The sequence below is a fragment of the Manihot esculenta genome, chromosome 4 (assembly GCF_001659605.2).
Source record: "Manihot esculenta cultivar AM560-2 chromosome 4, M.esculenta_v8, whole genome shotgun sequence".
Lineage (NCBI taxonomy): Eukaryota > Viridiplantae > Streptophyta > Magnoliopsida > Malpighiales > Euphorbiaceae > Manihot > Manihot esculenta.
This window is the reverse complement of record NC_035164.2, coordinates 31,024,095-31,041,714: the sequence shown is the minus strand read 5'-3', so window position 1 is coordinate 31,041,714 and position 17,620 is coordinate 31,024,095. Positions and strand designations below refer to the sequence as shown.

General features: G+C 32.2%; 2 protein-coding genes across 2 annotated transcripts; one reads left to right on the top strand and one right to left on the bottom strand.

Annotated features, from left to right (window-relative positions):
- The first annotated feature begins 1,233 nt into the window (after positions 1–1,233).
- Positions 1,234–5,807, top strand: LOC110613065 (ATPase 9, plasma membrane-type). Its single transcript, XM_021753989.2, has 14 exons — positions 1,234–1,542; positions 1,632–1,751; positions 1,856–1,954; positions 2,049–2,186; positions 2,292–2,933; positions 3,022–3,141; positions 3,256–3,378; positions 3,472–3,576; positions 3,659–3,968; positions 4,044–4,558; positions 4,653–4,826; positions 4,916–5,098; positions 5,185–5,363; positions 5,458–5,807. The coding sequence occupies exons 1-14, from the start codon at positions 1,489–1,491 to the stop codon at positions 5,552–5,554; spliced, it is 2,859 nt and encodes a 952-aa protein (XP_021609681.1). The 5' UTR covers positions 1,234–1,488; the 3' UTR covers positions 5,555–5,807.
- A 5,742-nt stretch (positions 5,808–11,549) lies between these two features.
- Positions 11,550–15,996, bottom strand: LOC110613169 (ATPase 9, plasma membrane-type). Its single transcript, XM_021754172.2, has 14 exons — positions 15,759–15,996; positions 15,550–15,669; positions 15,352–15,450; positions 15,120–15,257; positions 14,373–15,014; positions 14,165–14,284; positions 13,924–14,046; positions 13,720–13,824; positions 13,328–13,637; positions 12,738–13,252; positions 12,470–12,643; positions 12,198–12,380; positions 11,933–12,111; positions 11,550–11,838 (listed from the first exon to the last, which is right to left on the bottom strand). The coding sequence occupies exons 1-14, from the start codon at positions 15,810–15,812 to the stop codon at positions 11,742–11,744; spliced, it is 2,859 nt and encodes a 952-aa protein (XP_021609864.1). The 5' UTR covers positions 15,813–15,996; the 3' UTR covers positions 11,550–11,741.
- Between the last annotated feature and the right edge of the window lie 1,624 nt (positions 15,997–17,620).

Here is a 17,620-nt window from a genome sequence, read left to right as displayed (position 1 = left end):
ATGTTTTTTTTTTTTTTTTAATAAAAAAATTTAAAAAATAATTAGATAAAATTATTTCTTATAAAAATATTAATAATTAACTAAAGTACTCATATATTACCCTTACTATATTTATTGAAAAACGTGAAATAAATAAAAAATAAATATATTAAAAATAATATAAACAAGGTAGGTGACAGAAAGCTTGATTTTATATGAGAATAAATTTTACTACCATTATAATATTATTATCTATACTATAAGTGTGCACACCTAACGATGTAAAACTATTTAATTTTATAATTATTAAACTTGTTTTCACATGAGATTGAACTTATATTAGACTTATCCAAATGTAAAGTTGAAGAAAAAAAAATTACTTAATTTTCTTTTATGTGTAATGATTTTTCCTTGTACAAAAATGTTTATATTATTTAATTCATAGTGATTGTAATGATAATTTTATTGTGAATAAAATATAGTTTCTTAATTTACTTATTTTTAAAAAAAATGAAAATAAAAAATTAAAAGGTTAAACATGAAATTTTTTGAGATTCAACTAATACTTAAATAAACATACGAAAATAACTTTAATTTTTAGCATTATTTTAATAAATTATGCTAAAATTAGTTATTGAGAATTCAAACTTGATTCATTTAAAAAATAGTTAAATTTAGTTATTTATTTAAAAAATGAGTCAAATTTGATCGAATTTTTATCAAGTTGAATATCGAATAACTCATAAATAAATTCATTTACACTCTTAATAAAATTTTATAGAATTAATAAGTTTGTCTTCTTTTAAAATTATTCAATTAAAATATATTTATATTTTACAAGTTATATTACAAAATTTATTAGTTATCTTAAATTATTTATATTATTTAGTTTTTATAATTTTAATTATATGTATTATTTAGTTTTTATAATTTTAAATATTTATATTATTTAATTTATTTAATTAAGACTAAAATAGATTGATTAACGATATATTTAATATAAAGATTAAACAATTTAATTTTATATAATAAAAAATATCCTAATTGAATGATTTTAAAATAAAAACCAACTATTAAATTTTTAAAAAATTTAGAGAACTGATAGTAATTCATCCTTCAATTATTCCCTCACTTGTCACGAAGACAAAGCAACTTAACAAAAACTTTTCACCCTTTCTACTCGGAGAAAAACACCAATTTCATTGGTCTGTGTGAGAAAGCAACAGGCAAGTACCCGTGAGAATGGAGAAAAAAAAAAAGACCGGGTCACTCGCGCGGTTCGAGCTGCAGATACCAAAAAAAAAGTAAGAATCAGAGGTGGCCATGCAAACAGATCGAAGAAGTGGAGAGCAAACCTCACACACCCAGGAAAAAAGAGTGTGAGAGTAAGAATAGGATCAATTTCGAGAATCTCAATCCACCACATACACATGGACATAAACTATTTAATGTATAAATAGACTCTGTATCTGCTGTTTTTTCCAATCGGAAACTTCACTTTCTCTAAACATGGCTGCCAAAGGCATCAGCCTGGAGGAGATTAAAAAAGAAAACGTCGACCTTGTGAGTCTTCCCTTTTAACTTTATTGATTTCTGATCAATATTCTTTATTTAATTTTGTGCCAAAGGGTGACCTTCATTACATGTAACAGGAGAGAATACCAGTTGAAGAAGTGTTTCAGCAACTACAATGCAGCAGAGAAGGTTTGTCGACGGAGGAAGGAGAAAAGAGGCTGCAGATCTTTGGACCCAACAAGCTCGAAGAGAAAACGGTCTTTTGCTTTCTGTTTCTGTTGTTTTTGGAATTGGAAAGCAAGCCAAAAGCTGACCCCTTTTTTTTTTTGTTTGATTTGATTTGAAAATGATCCTAATGCAGGAAAACAAGTTTCTGAAATTCTTGGGTTTTATGTGGAATCCGCTTTCATGGGTCATGGAAATTGCTGCCATCATGGCCATTGCTTTGGCCAATGGAGGGGTAACTACAATGTCCTCATATAAACCTATTACGCTCAAAAACTTTCACTTACCTTGCAATAATTTTATTAACACGGATGAACAAAAATTTGCAGGGTCAGCCACCAGATTGGCAGGATTTTGTGGGTATTGTGGTGTTGCTTTTCATCAATTCCACTATTAGTTTCATTGAGGAAAACAATGCAGGGAATGCTGCAGCTGCTCTTATGGCGGGTCTAGCTCCTAAGACCAAGGTATATATATACTTTTCAAGAAAGACCGGAATTTCCCAGTTCACAATCTCTTATTATCGTATGGGCTAACGTTTGGGTGCATATATTTAATTTTAATGATTCAAGGTATTAAGAGACGGGAGGTGGACCGAACAAGAAGCTGCCATATTAGTTCCTGGTGACATGATCAGCATCAAGTTGGGAGATATTGTCCCAGCAGATGCTCGCCTCCTAGAAGGAGATCCTTTAAAGATTGATCAATCTGCTCTCACAGGGGAGTCCTTGCCTGTGACCAAGCACCCAGGTGATGAAGTCTTCTCCGGATCCACCTGCAAGCAAGGTGAGATCGAGGCTGTTGTGATTGCCACTGGGGTACACACATTCTTCGGTAAAGCTGCTCATCTAGTGGACAGTACAAATCAAGAGGGCCACTTCCAGAAGGTGTTGACAGCTATTGGAAACTTCTGCATATGCTCCATTGGATTGGGAATGCTTATTGAGATAGTAGTAATGTACCCGATTCAGCACCGCAAGTATCGGCAAGGAATTGACAATCTCTTGGTGCTTCTCATTGGAGGGATTCCAATTGCCATGCCGACGGTCTTGTCGGTGACTATGGCCATTGGTTCCCATCGGCTCTCAGAACAAGGTGCTATCACCAAGAGAATGACAGCAATTGAAGAAATGGCTGGAATGGATGTGTTGTGCAGTGACAAGACTGGAACTCTCACTCTCAACAAGCTTACAGTAGATAAGTCCTTGATTGAGGTTAGTACTTAAATATGTTTTAGCTGCAGTTTCAACTTTGTGATATTGATTGATTCGTTGATCATTGAGGTATTTCAATTAATTTCAGGTATTTGCAAAAGATGTGGACAAAGAAGGTGTGATATTACATGGCGCTATGGCCTCGAGGGTTGAGAATCAGGATGCTATTGATGCATGCATTGTTGGGATGTTAAGTGACCCCAAGGAGGTATGCCAAAATAAAGATATCAAGTCACTCTTCTATCTTTTACCTATCTTTGAGGTAGATGCTTAAGAAATGAAACTTAGTGAAGTCATCTCTTTGCTATTATTCCCTTTGCAGGCGAGAGCAGGCATTACTGAGGTACATTTTCTGCCATTTAACCCAGTGGAAAAGCGCACGGCTATAACATACATTGACTCAGAAGGCAATTGGCACAGAGTTAGCAAGGGAGCACCAGAGCAGGTCAGAGATAATCTAGTGCATCACATTTATTATTTTCTGCTGTGAACTGTGTATATATATATATATATTAATATTTGCTAAACTCTGTCTCAGATCATTGAACTGTGCAACCTTAGGGATGATGCCAAAAAGAAAGCTCATGCCATCATTGACAAGTTTGCTGATCGTGGACTACGCTCCCTGGCTGTTTGCAGACAAGTGAGTTTCGTTTTGTTTTAATCATAATCAAGTTTAATGTTAAATTTACGAGTTCTGAAACAAAAATCGCTTGCAATTACAGACTGTACCAGAGAAAACCAAGGATGGCGCTGGAACCCCATGGCAAATGGTTGGTCTCTTGCCTCTTTTTGATCCGCCAAGGCATGACAGTGCAGAAACTATTAGTCGTGCTCTTAATCTTGGTGTAAATGTGAAGATGATCACTGGTGACCAGCTTGCAATTGGCAAGGAAACTGGTCGTAGGCTTGGAATGGGAACCAACATGTATCCTTCTTCTGCTCTCCTTGGACAGACCAAGGATGAGTCTATTGCTGCCCTTCCTGTTGATGAGCTTATTGAAAAAGCCGATGGTTTTGCTGGAGTCTTTCCTGGTAATTGGATTGCCTTTAAACTCTTTATAATTATCCATTCATACTTCTGAAACTAGCTGATGGGCATGCATTCAGAGCACAAATATGAGATTGTGAAGAGGCTGCAAGAAAGGAAGCATATCTGTGGGATGACTGGAGATGGAGTGAATGATGCTCCAGCATTGAAGAAGGCAGACATTGGAATTGCAGTGGCTGATGCTACTGATGCAGCTCGAAGTGCATCTGACATTGTCTTGACAGAGCCAGGACTGAGTGTGATTGTGAGTGCTGTCTTAACGAGCAGAGCCATTTTCCAGCGAATGAAGAATTACACAATTTATGCAGTTTCTATAACCATCAGAATTGTGGTTGGGTTTTTGCTTCTTGCACTTATTTGGAAGTTTGATTTCTCTCCTTTCATGGTTCTCATCATTGCAATTCTAAATGATGGAACAATCATGACTATTTCTAAAGATAGAGTGAAGCCATCTCCTCTTCCTGATTCATGGAAGCTAAAGGAGATCTTTGCTACTGGTATTGTCCTCGGCACTTACCTTGCAATAATGACTGTAATATTCTTCTGGGCTGCCTACAGCTCTGACTTCTTCTCGGTAAGAAAACGTCACAAACCATAACATTGTCATTCCTTGCTGCTCTGAAGCAAACTTATTCTGCTACTAACGAAAAAATCATTGAATTTTGCAGGAGAAGTTTGGAGTTAGATCCATCAGAAACAGCCATTATGAGCTTACAGCTGCGATCTACCTCCAAGTGAGCATAGTGAGTCAGGCACTAATCTTCGTTACAAGGTCCCGCAGCTGGTCTTTTGTCGAACGCCCTGGCCTCCTGCTTGTCACTGCTTTTTTCATTGCACAATTAGTGAGTTTTATTGATTTTTTTCTCTTTTCTTTTAATTTTTTCACATTAGACAACAATGTATTGATTTTTGCATGTCATGTACGATTCAGATTGCTACTATCCTCGCTGTATATGCCAACTGGGAATTTGCTAAGATAAAGGGTATTGGATGGGGATGGGCTGGTGTTATTTGGCTCTACAGCATTATCTTTTACATCCCTCTAGACATTCTTAAGTTCATCACTCGATATGCTTTGAGTGGCAAGGCCTGGGACAACATTGTCCAAAACAAGGTACATGACATCTTCCATTTTTTCTCACGTTGTGCCTTGTCTGTAATCCTTCTTCAGAGATGTGCCTAACACTCTTGTTTCTGCAGACTGCATTCACAACAAAGAAGGATTATGGAAGGGGAGAGAGGGAAGCACAATGGGCTGCAGCTCAACGTACACTGCATGGATTGCAGCCTCCTGAAACTGCAGAACTTTTCCAAGATAAGAATTACAGGGAGTTGTCAGAGATTGCAGAGCAGGCCAAGAGGCGAGCAGAAGTAGCAAGGTAACTACATACGACAGCAACATAGCCCTGGAAACTTTCTGTATCCTATTTATGAATAGATTAATCTAATTGTTATGCTCTTTCTGGGTTCCAGGTTACGTGAACTTCACACACTAAAAGGCCATGTTGAATCAGTAGTGAAACTCAAGGGGCTGGACATTGAGACAATTCAACAGCACTACACTGTTTGATAGAGAATAGATCAGAATGTGTGTTGTCTAAGAGTTTTGGGCAAAGGGAGTGTTAAACCTAGATTATGAGAACTAGGATGCGTTCTTTTTGTTTCCAAGGAATCCTTATTCATGGGATTTCTGTCGGATGCAAGGGTTGGGAATAAAATTCAGATTTGAGTTGGAAAAATAATTTCATCCAGATAACATATGCGATTCTCTTTGTATTCTTGTTACATTGATTTCAATGGATTCCCTATTTTTGCTTTTGTCATCTCCTGATTTTATGCTTCTTCTCTTTCAGAAAACTACGCCACACTAGTAAAGGCTAAACTGCGAGAATTTTATAATATAATTAACCTTATAATAATATAATTGTTGATTATGGTAATTAAATTTAATACCAACAAAACATTCAAATATCTCAATTTATAAAAGAATTTATTAGTTTGATTAACCATTTTTCAATTTGTTTTTTTTTAATTCTTTTTATATATTTTTTAAAATTTTCTTTACACATTTCTATGTATTTCAAATTTAAGATCATACAACAATATATAGTTTTATTTATTTTGATTTATATTATATCTACCTAAAAAATCTCCATGATACAATATTTGATCAAAGTAATAAGACCTTAATAAATTATAACACTAGATTACGAAAAGTTTTCGCTTGTAAAATAAAAGATTTAAACATCGTAATAATTTATACTCAAAATGATGGAAGACTCGCCTTCTCCTGAAATAGTCAAACTTTTCATGATAAATTACCTTTAAAGTATAGTGTCCGGCAGATTTTCATAATTGTAGGATTTTCTATTCACTAGTCGGTACTAGTCGAATTTCTAGAAAATTCACTAACCGATTTCATCTTGTTACAGTATAAAAATAAAGTATACAAAAATAAAGTATATACAAAATTCAAAATACGTATACTTATACACTCATTTTTAAAATCAAATTATTTACTTATACATATTTTTTGTAATAAATTAGTGATGTGAGTATTTGAGTATTGGAGTGGCTGATTATAGACGCCAACCACCTCACCTTCTTTATTGTATAAATTGACTAATTAATCTTCCGCTCATTTTCAACCGCATCATATACCATTTAAACTTAACTTAATATATATATATATATATATTTCCTGCATTTGAGTGTTAACTTTCATGAGTCAAATATATGAATATCTATAGCTATATACCTTTATAAAATTATTCTATAGAAAAATTGATAAGTTTTATATTTAAATTTGTTTAGTTGTATTTAGATATATCTAAATTTACATATTTATATCAAAGGGTATATTAAAATTTAATATATATATATTTTTTTAATTTTTGATTATAATTTTATATTTAATAATATTAATAATATGTTTATAATAAATACAATTTATTATTTTAATTATTACTATATGTATATAACTTTTTAATTTTTAAATGTTTCTATTATTAATATGTGACTCTTTAATTTTTCATAACTTTTTTTTGAAAGCAAAATTACTAATTGTATTAATAAAATTTCATCAAATAAGAGGGATATCATTCCAAACAGAGAGACGGTTATATCTAATAGATTCTCTAATCAAAGTATAAGTAGTTAGAGTAACATTCCGACGAACCCATCTAACAGAAATATCAGTTTTAGAGTTTAACAAAAATTTACAATTATTCAAAATCAAACCCCTGCGTAAGATAATTTGGTAAAAATAGTCTTTCTTTCTCATCTCTTGAGCATAAATCATTAAAATCTCCCGAACAAAGTTACGGAATAGAGTTTCTACGAGATAAAACTTGAATAAGATTCCAAGACTGGAGTTGTCGTTGTGATTCCGGAAACCCATAATAACTAATAAACCTCCATTGAACATTACCTTCCGAAACAACCGAATCAATAAAATTCGAAGAAAAGCCAACCACAAAAACAGACACATGACTCTTCCGCATTAACGAAATGCATCCTCCCAATCCTTGTCTATTGACTAAGAAACAATTATCAAAATGTAAAAAATTACGAAAAAATTCCATAGAATAACTAAAAACCTTTGTTTCCATAAAAAATAAAATGTCCGACTTGTAACTAGTAACCAAATCCTTCAATGCATTATCTACCCGAGAATTGCCGAGTCCTTGGCAGTTCTAACTCAGGACGATCATTGCTTTCGGCTATCCTACCTTTGACGGGTTGAGCCGTTTCACTGTTGCCTTGTTAAATTAACATTTGCAGGGGTGTTGTTAGAGGCATCCTGTTGAGAGGAAGAAAAATATGTAACAACGTTATGTTTAGTGTTTATTGACCTTTTTTTAGCATCATCAATTATTAGGGTTGCAATCTTCTCATCCAGCGAAGCGGAATTGTCAAAATCACACAGCCACAGGCTTGCCGGTCCCTGATTCCGACGAACAGGTGCTCTGAGTAAATCACTCTAACCAAACTTGATATTTCTTTCTTCAACCTAAGTTACAAGTCACAGAAAATCTCCATATGACCTTGTATCTCCTTCCAAACAAGCAGGATCGATTGTATAACCAAGAGCCCCATTCACTATATTTTCAAAATCAATATTATTAAAAAACCGAAATAGATATCTTTTTGCATTTAATTTCATAATAGATACCCCTCTAAAGGATGTTATAAATCTGCCAAAAAGGTTTACATATTCTGAAAATTGATTGGATTGTATGTGAGGAACGTCCCCACTATACAAAAATTATAAGTGACGATCGAAATATCTCTGGAGTTCTTAATAGGGACAATAATATCTCATTCTTCATCGATAATCAATTGACGCAGATCGTCTTTCATGAAAAAAGGAAAAAAGAAGTTAGACTTAAAAAAGAAGAAAATGTAAGAGTATCGAGTCACAAAGGGACTACAGAGAGAAATTTACTAAAATAAATAATTTTAAAAAAAATCCCATAACTTCTTTAATATGGCATATTAATAGCAATGAAATAAAATATCTAATATATTTTATTAATAAATAAGCTGTAAAATATTTTTTTATAACAAACACTATTAATTAATGCTATATATTTTTTCCATCTCATGTAAATAATAATAAAAATAAATATCAAAAATTAAAATTATAAAAAATAAATCTATACTCTTTATTTTTAAATATATCATAATTAGTTATTTAAAAAATATTAATAAAAAATTTATTACATCTCGATCTTCTTTATTATAGAATCTGAGAAGTCTAATATTTTTTTAGTTATATTTCTATCATTAATAAATAATAAAATTATAAATTAAAATGTTTAATATCTTATATCCATATTATTTTCTTATACATCTTTTGATTAATAAAAAAAATTAAAGAGTTTAGCCTGATATATCATTTAAACAATATTATTAGTAAATAAATCGGTAAATGTTTTTACATAAAAGGATATTATTGCCAAAATAAGAAATGTTGCACAAAATAAATAAATATAAGAGAATAAAAAACAGTCTAACCCACGGCCAATCTACACGCTAAAGTAGAGGTGAACATTCGGTCAGTTCGGTTTAAAATTGAATCGAATCGAATAAATCGAAAATTAAATATTTAGTGTTTATGAAAATCAAATTGAATTGATTTTGATCAAAAATCGAATCGAACCGAACCGATTTGATTCGATTCGATTTGATCGGTTTTAATTTTTAATAATTTTTTTTATTTTTTACACTTTATTTTTAATATTTTAAAATTTAATTAAAATATTTTAATATTAATATGATTTAATTTCTCTATATTATTGAAAAAACATATTATTATTACTAATCAGTTCGGTTCGGTTTTTTTGATTTTTTTCTAATTAAAATCGAACCGAACCAAAATTTCTAAAAATAAAAATTGAACCGAATCGAAATATATAAAAAACCGAATCAAAATTTTAAATCGATTCGGTTCGATCAGTTTTTTCAGTTTGAACCGAATACTGCTCACCTCTGCGTTAAAACCCAACAAATTGAACCTTTTGTGATGAAGTTTTAGTAAGAAAAAAATCACCACTAAAAGTCTAGTAGATGCACGCCACTAAATATAAAAAAATATCACTAAAATTTTTAGCGTCACTATTTTAGTAGCAATCTAGTATCAAATTTTAATTTTATCACTAAAATATACGTCTAGTAATAATTTTTATTTCTACTAAAAATCAAATATTTTGTAGTGATTATACGGTTTACCACGGCTCAGCATCAAATAATATAACATATTCAACCACACTAAATAAATATTATTTACTAATGGTGGAATAACCGACCTTTCGATTTTTTCATATTAATATTTCTAATAGCATTTAAAAATTGATGTTATTTATTATTGGTGCGATAATAAAAATATTATTTTGACACAAATTGAATCACATATTTAAAATAAAAAATTAATAAAATTTCGGAAAATTTTTTTTATACTTTTCTTATAAAATAATAACATAATATATCATAATAAATAAATAAATATATTCAAAGTTTGTATAAAAGTTTAGATTATTAATTTTATTATATGTATATATAAATGATTTTCTTAAACTTTTAATGAAATAAATGAGAGAAAATAATGAGATAAAAATATTGAAAAGTTTTTATATTTATCTATAGAACGAGAGAGAAAAAAATAAAAATAACAAAATTTCCATTTACTTTAAATTGAATGATAAGAAATTAAAGTACTAATTTGTATTTAATTTTAAAATAAAATACTTATTAAATTTTTAATAAGTAAATATAAAAGTTCTGAATAATTAATTTAATTAAAATTTTATTTTTCTATGTCAATCAATTTTGATTCTAAAAGATAAATTACAAATTATTAGAGATTAATATAAAATTTGGGGTGATCAATAAGTGAATTTATACTCGTTTCATTCCATAATTTTTATTACTTTATTTTTTTATACATATTAATAAATATAATTTTTTTATGAGAAATTTATGATTTAGTTTCTTAATATTATAATTATTAACAAGTTAATCCCTACATTTTCAAAAATCTATTAAAACGTCTTTATATTTTCTTTTCGTCAACAAAATAGTCTTTTGTCTATTTCTTCCATTAAAAATATAATAAAAGACCAAATTATCCACTTCTTTTCCTCCTCCTTTTTCTTCTTCTTCAATTCTTCCTCCTCTTCTTCTTCTTCGATTCTTCTTTTTCTTTGATTCTTCTTTAATTTTTATTTTTATTCTTCTTCTTTAAGGAGGAGAAGGAGATTCTTCTTTTTTTTCTTCTTCATCGTCATCGTCTTCTTTTTCTCTTTCTTCTTTTTTTCTTCTTCTTTTTCATCGTCATCATCATCTTTTTCTTCTGTTTTATTTTCTTCTTTATTAAGGAGAAAGATGGACTATTTCGTTGACGGAAAGAAAAAATCAAAACGTTTTAATAAATCTTTGAAAATATAAGGATCGATTTATTAATAATAGCAATATCCAAAAACTAAATAAAATGTTTTATTTGAGGGCAAAATCGAAATTTAAAAATTTTCTCTCTCATCCTTTATTTATTTTTAATGAAAAATATGACATAAGTACTATTTCGTCGATGAAGAGAAAAGTTAAGAACGTTTTAATAAAATTTTGAAAATACAGGGATTAACTTATTACTAATGGCAATATTCAGGGACTAAAATATAAATTTTCCTTTTTTTATTAATTTTTTAATCAATACGTAAATATAATTTTTTTAATTATATCTATATTTAATACATTAAATTTTATTAAATAATAAAAGATATTTTGAAAAATTTCTAGAAAGTTGGATAAAATTAGATAAATTTATAATAATTAATTTATATACTACTATAATTTAAAAAAAATAGATAATAATTTTGAGATAAAAAAAAAACTAAAATTATATAACCGAAGCAAAGTTTTTTTTTTTTTTTTCCGAGAAGCACAGGACAAATCATGAATTTGTTAGAGATCACAATTGGAGTTTTGGGACTAAATAATTGCAGAAAGTACAAAATCAAGAAATGATAAAAGCAAAAATAGGGAATCTCATTGAAAATTAAATGTTATCTGGATGAATTTTTTTTTTCAGCTCACAAATTAATTTTATTCCCAACCCTTGCATCCTTTGAAATCCTTAAAAACGGATTTCTTCTTGGAAGCAAAAAGAATGAATCCTAATTTTTACAATCTAGGGTTCGCACTCTCCTCGCCCAAAACTCTTAGCCAGCAGACTCTCTTCATCATTCTGCAGCTTCTCATTAGACAGTGTAATGTTGCTGAATGGTATCAATGTCCAGCCCTTTGAGTTTCACTACTGATTCAACATGGCCTTTTAGTGTATGAAGTTCACGTAACCTGGTAACCAGACAGAGCATAACAATTAGATTAATCTATTCATAAATAGGATACGGAAAGTTTCCAGGGTTATGTTGCTGTCGGATGTAGTTACCTTGCTACTTCTGCTCGCCTCTTGGCCTGCTCAGCCATCTCCGACAACTCCCTGTAATTCTTATCTTGTAAGAGTTCTGCAGTTTCAGGAGGCTGCAATCCATGCAGTGTACGTTGAGCTGCAGCCCATTGTGCTTCTCTCTCTCCCCTTCCATAATCCTTCTTTGTTGTGAATGCAGTCTGCAGAAACAAGAGTGTTAGGGACATCTCTGAAGAAGGATTACAGACAAGGCACAACGTGAGAAAAATTGGAAGATTTCATGTACCTTGTTTTGGACAATGTTGTCCCAGGCCTTTCCACTCAAAGCATATCGAGTGATGAACTTAAGAATGTCCAGAGGGATGTAAAAGATAATGCTGTAGAGCCAAATAACACCAGCCCATCCCCATCCAATACCCTTTATCTTAGCAAATTCCCAGTTGGCATATACAGCGAGGATAGTAGCAATCTGAATCGCACATGACAATGCATAAATCAATAAATTGTTATCTAATGTGAAAAAATGAAAAGAGAAAAAAAAAAATCAATAAAACTCACCAATTGTGCAATGAGAAAAGCAGTGACAAGCAGGAGGCCAGGGCGTTCGACAAAAGACCAGCTGCGGGACCTTGTAACGAAGATTAGTGCCTGACTGACTATGCTCACTTGGAGGTAGATTGCAGCTGTAAGCTCATAATGGCTGTTTCTGATGGATCTAACTCCAAACTTCTCCTGAAAAATTCAATGATTTTTTCGTTAGTAGCAGAATAAGTTTGCTTCAGAGCAGCAAGGAATGACAATATTATGGTTTGTGACATTTTCTTACCGAGAAGAAGTCAGAGCTGTAGGCAGCCCAGAAGAATATTACAGTCATTATTGCAAGGTAAGTGCCAAGGACAATACCAGTAGCAAAGATCTCCTTTAGCTTCCATGAATCAGGAAGAGGAGATGGCTTCACTCTATCTTTAGAAATAGTCATGATTGTTCCATCATTTAGAATTGCAATGATGAGAACCATGAAAGGAGAGAAATCAAACTTCCAAATAAGTGCAAGAAGCAAAAACCCAACCACGATTCTGATGGTTATAGAAACTGCATAAATTGTGTAATTCTTCATTCGCTGGAAAATGGCTCTGCTCGTTAAGACAGCACTCACAATCACACTCAGTCCTGGCTCTGTCAAGACAATGTCAGATGCACTTCGAGCTGCATCAGTAGCATCAGCCACTGCAATTCCAATGTCTGCCTTCTTCAATGCTGGAGCATCATTCACTCCATCTCCAGTCATCCCATAGATATGCTTCCTTTCTTGCAGCCTCTTCACAATCTCATATTTGTGCTCTGAATGCATGCCCATCATCTAGTTTCAGAAGTATGAATGGATAATTATAAAGAGTTTAAAGGCAATCCAATTACCAGGAAAGACTCCAGCAAAACCATCAGCCTTTTCAATAAGCTCATCAACAGGAAGGGCAGCAATAGACTCATCCTTGGTCTGTCCAAGGAGGGCGGAAGAAGGATACATGTTGGTTCCCATTCCAAGCCTACGACCAGTTTCCTTGCCAATTGCAAGCTGGTCACCAGTGATCATCTTCACATTTACACCAAGATTAAGAGCACGACTAATAGTTTCTGCACTGTCATGCCTTGGTGGATCAAAAAGAGGCAAGAGACCAACCATTTGCCATGGGGTTCCAGCGCCATCCTTGGTTTTCTCTGGTACAGTCTGTAATTGCAAGTGTTTTGTGTTTCAAAACTTGTAAATTTAATGTTAAACTTGATTATGATCAGAACAAACCGAAGCTCACTTGTCTGCAAACTGCCAGGGAGCGTAGTCCACGATCAGCAAACTTGTCAATGATGGCATGAGCTTTCTTTTTGGCATCATCCCTAAGGTTGCACAGTTCAATGATCTGATACAGAGTTTAGCAAATATTAAAATATATGTATATATATAAATACACAGTTCACAGCGGAAAATAATAAAAGTGATGCACTAGATGATCTCTGACCTGCTCTGGTGCTCCCTTGCTAATTCTGTGCCAATTGCCTTCTGAGTCAATGTATGTTATAGCCGTGCGCTTTTCCACTGGGTTAAATGGCAGAAAATGTACCTCAGTGATGCCTGCTCTCGCCTGCAAAGGGAATAAAAGCAAAGAGATGATGACTTCACCAACTTTCATTCTTAAGCATCTACCTCAAAGATAGGTAAAAGGGATAGAAGATTGACTTGATATCTTTATTTTGGCATACCTCCTTGGGGTCACTTAACATCCCAACAATGCATGCATCAATAGCATCCTGATTCTCAACCCTCGAGGCCATAGCGCCATATAATATCACACCTTCTTTGTCCACATCTTTTGCAAATACCTGAAATTAATTGAAATACCTCAATGATCAACCAATCAATCAATATCACAAAATTGAAACTGCAGCTAAAACATATTTAAGTACTAACCTCAATCAAGGACTTATCTACTGTAAGCTTGTTGAGAGTGAGAGTTCCAGTCTTGTCACTGCACAATACATCCATTCCAGCCATTTCTTCAATTGCTGTCATTCTCTTGGTGATAGCACCTTGTTCTGAGAGCCGATGGGAGCCAATGGCCATAGTCACCGACAAGACCGTAGGCATGGCAATTGGAATCCCTCCAATGAGAAGCACCAAGAGATTGTCAATTCCTTGCCGATACTTGCGGTGCTGAATCGGGTACATCACTACTATCTCAATAAGCATTCCCAATCCAATGGAGCATATGCAGAAGTTTCCAATAGCTGTCAACACCTTCTGGAAGTGGCCCTCTTGATTTGTACTGTCCACTAGATGAGCAGCTTTACCGAAGAATGTGTGTACCCCAGTGGCAATCACAACAGCCTCGATCTCACCTCGCTTGCAGGTGGATCCAGAGAAGACTTCATCACCTGGGTGCTTGGTCACAGGCAAGGACTCACCTGTGAGAGCAGATTGATCAATCTTTAAAGGATCTCCTTCTAGGAGGCGAGCATCTGCTGGGACAATATCTCCCAACTTGATGCTGATCATGTCTCCAGGAACTAATATGGCAGCTTCTTGCTCGGTCCACCTCCCGTCTCTTAAGACCTTGAATCATTAAAATTAAATATATGCACCCAAACGTTAGCCCATACGATAATAAGAGATTGTGAACTGGGAAATTCCGGTCCTTCTTGAAAAGCATATATATACCTTGGTCTTAGGAGCTAGACCCGCCATAAGAGCAGCTGCAGCATTCCCTGCATTGTTTTCCTCAATGAAACTAATAGTGGAATTGATGAAAAGCAACACCACAATACCCACAAAGTCCTGCCAATCCGGTGGCTGACCCTGCAAATTTTTGCTCATCCATGTTAATAAAAATATTGCAAGGTAAGTGAAAGTTGTTGAGCGTAATAGGTTTATATGAGGACATTGTAGTTACCCCTCCATTGGCCATAGCAATGGCCATGATGGCAGCAATTTCCATGACCCATGAAAGCGGATTCCACATAAAACCCAAGAATTTCAGAAACTTGCTTTCCTGCATTAGGATCATTTTCAAAACAAACAAAAAGAAAAGGGGTCAGCTTTTGGCTTGCTTTCCATTGCCAAAAACAACCGGAAGCAGAAAGCAGAAGACCTTTTTCTCTTCGAGCTTGTTGGGTCCAAAGATCTGCAGCCTCTTTTCTCCTTCCGCCGTAGACAAACCTTCTCTGCTGCATTGTAATTGCTGAAACACTTCTTCAACTGGTATCCTCTCCTGTTACATATATCACTGTCACCCCTCTTCGCATAAATCAATAAAGAGTATTGATCTAAAATCGAAATGGTTAAAAAGGGAAGACTGACAAGGTCGACATTCTCGTTTCTAATCTCCTCCAAGCTGATGCCTTTGGTAGCCATGTTTAGAGAAAGTGAAGTTTCCGATGGGAAAAAGCAGCAGATAGAGAGTTTATTTATATATTAAAAGATTTCTAAATGTCCATGTGTGTTTGTGTGGTTTGAACTTCTCCATATGATCCTACTCTCACTCTTACAGATTTTCTTTTTCCTGGGTCTGCGTGGTTTGGTCTCCATCACTTTGATCTGCTTACATGGCCACCTTCGTTCTTTTTTTTTTTTTTCAACTGCAGCTCGAACCGATTGACCCGGTCTTTTTTTTTTTTTTTTTTTAATTTATTTCTTTGTTTCACTCTTACAGCTCAATAGATGTTAGGACTATTTTTCCGAGTAGAACGGTGGGAGTGTTTTTGACACGTGGAGGTGAGTTGAATTTTAGCACAAACTTTGGAAAAAACATGGTTTACACGTGGGGAATTGGTGATTTCTATTTAGAAGCCTACAAGGGACTCGCTGAGGAGAGTTCTCTTCTACCGGTTAGAGATATTTTAGGGTTGATAATGATTTGTGTCGTTTTTAGATAATTTTTTTTAATTAAAAAGCTATGAATAATTTTTCTTATTAAGTTATTAGATTAAAAGTCTAAAATTTTATAAAACGCTTTTTTTCTAAAATTTTAGACAATAAACTTTTTTTTAATTTTATTATAATTAATTAAATATTTACACTATAACAAATTAAAACAAATTACGACATTCCATTGTTAAGCCATCATAATTTAATAATTGTATTTCATTTATTAACTAATTTTTTTATAATTAATTTAATTGATAAATTTTAATATTATTTTTTATTTTTTATTTTTTTATAACATTAAATTTATTTTAATCAAAGCCATCAATCATCAACACATAGAAATAAATTATTAATAAAAAAATTTAACAAGTGACAAATTATGCAATATTAATGGAGATTTTAGTTAAAATTAATTTAAAAGTAATTATAATGAATTTAAACCTTCATTTATTTATGAAAATAATTATATTTAAATTTTTAAAAAAATATTTTTCAACCGAATTAATCATTTTTCATCTCTTAATTTTAATTTAAAAAATAAAATATATTAATAAATTTATATATAATAAGATTATTAAAATATAAAAAAAATTAATATTTTAATTTAAAAAATATTTTTCGTTAATTAATATATTCTAAATATTAAAATGTGTAAATATTTCCTGTGGGCATAAATCTAATTAAGCTGTGTTAATCTCTCTTTGCATTTCTGCTGGTTGAGTTTAAATGGTTAAAGACACGGAGATTTTCTCTTAGAAAACGAATTGCCACTTTCTCAATTAATTTACATATTTTCTGGACATTTTAATAAAGAAAAATGACACAAAATGCTTACTATTTAATTTAATATATTTTACTAATATAATATACATTTCTTATACAAGATTTAAGAAGTTATTTTACTACTTTAAAGTTAAATTTTTTTATAATATAAAAAATAAATAAAAACACACTTAATATTTAAAATTAATTAATAATTAATTATTTTTAATATATTTTTCAAAATCAAATAAATAACTAAATAGTAAATTACCCAAATATAAAGCCATTAATTTGTTGGAATGCATAGCTGACTCAATTCCAAGTATCAAAATCCAATCATAGAATAGATCGAAAGTTGAAACATGGGATTGAAAAGGGTATGATTAAGGTTTAATCAGGCCATATATGCCACATGATGATTGTTTGCCTTGATGATTTGGACATGAGATTCCACCTACAAGGCTACAACTACCAATTTTTGACTGCTTTTTTGTTTTTAACCTTTTTAAGGAAAGTAAATATGCCATGATATG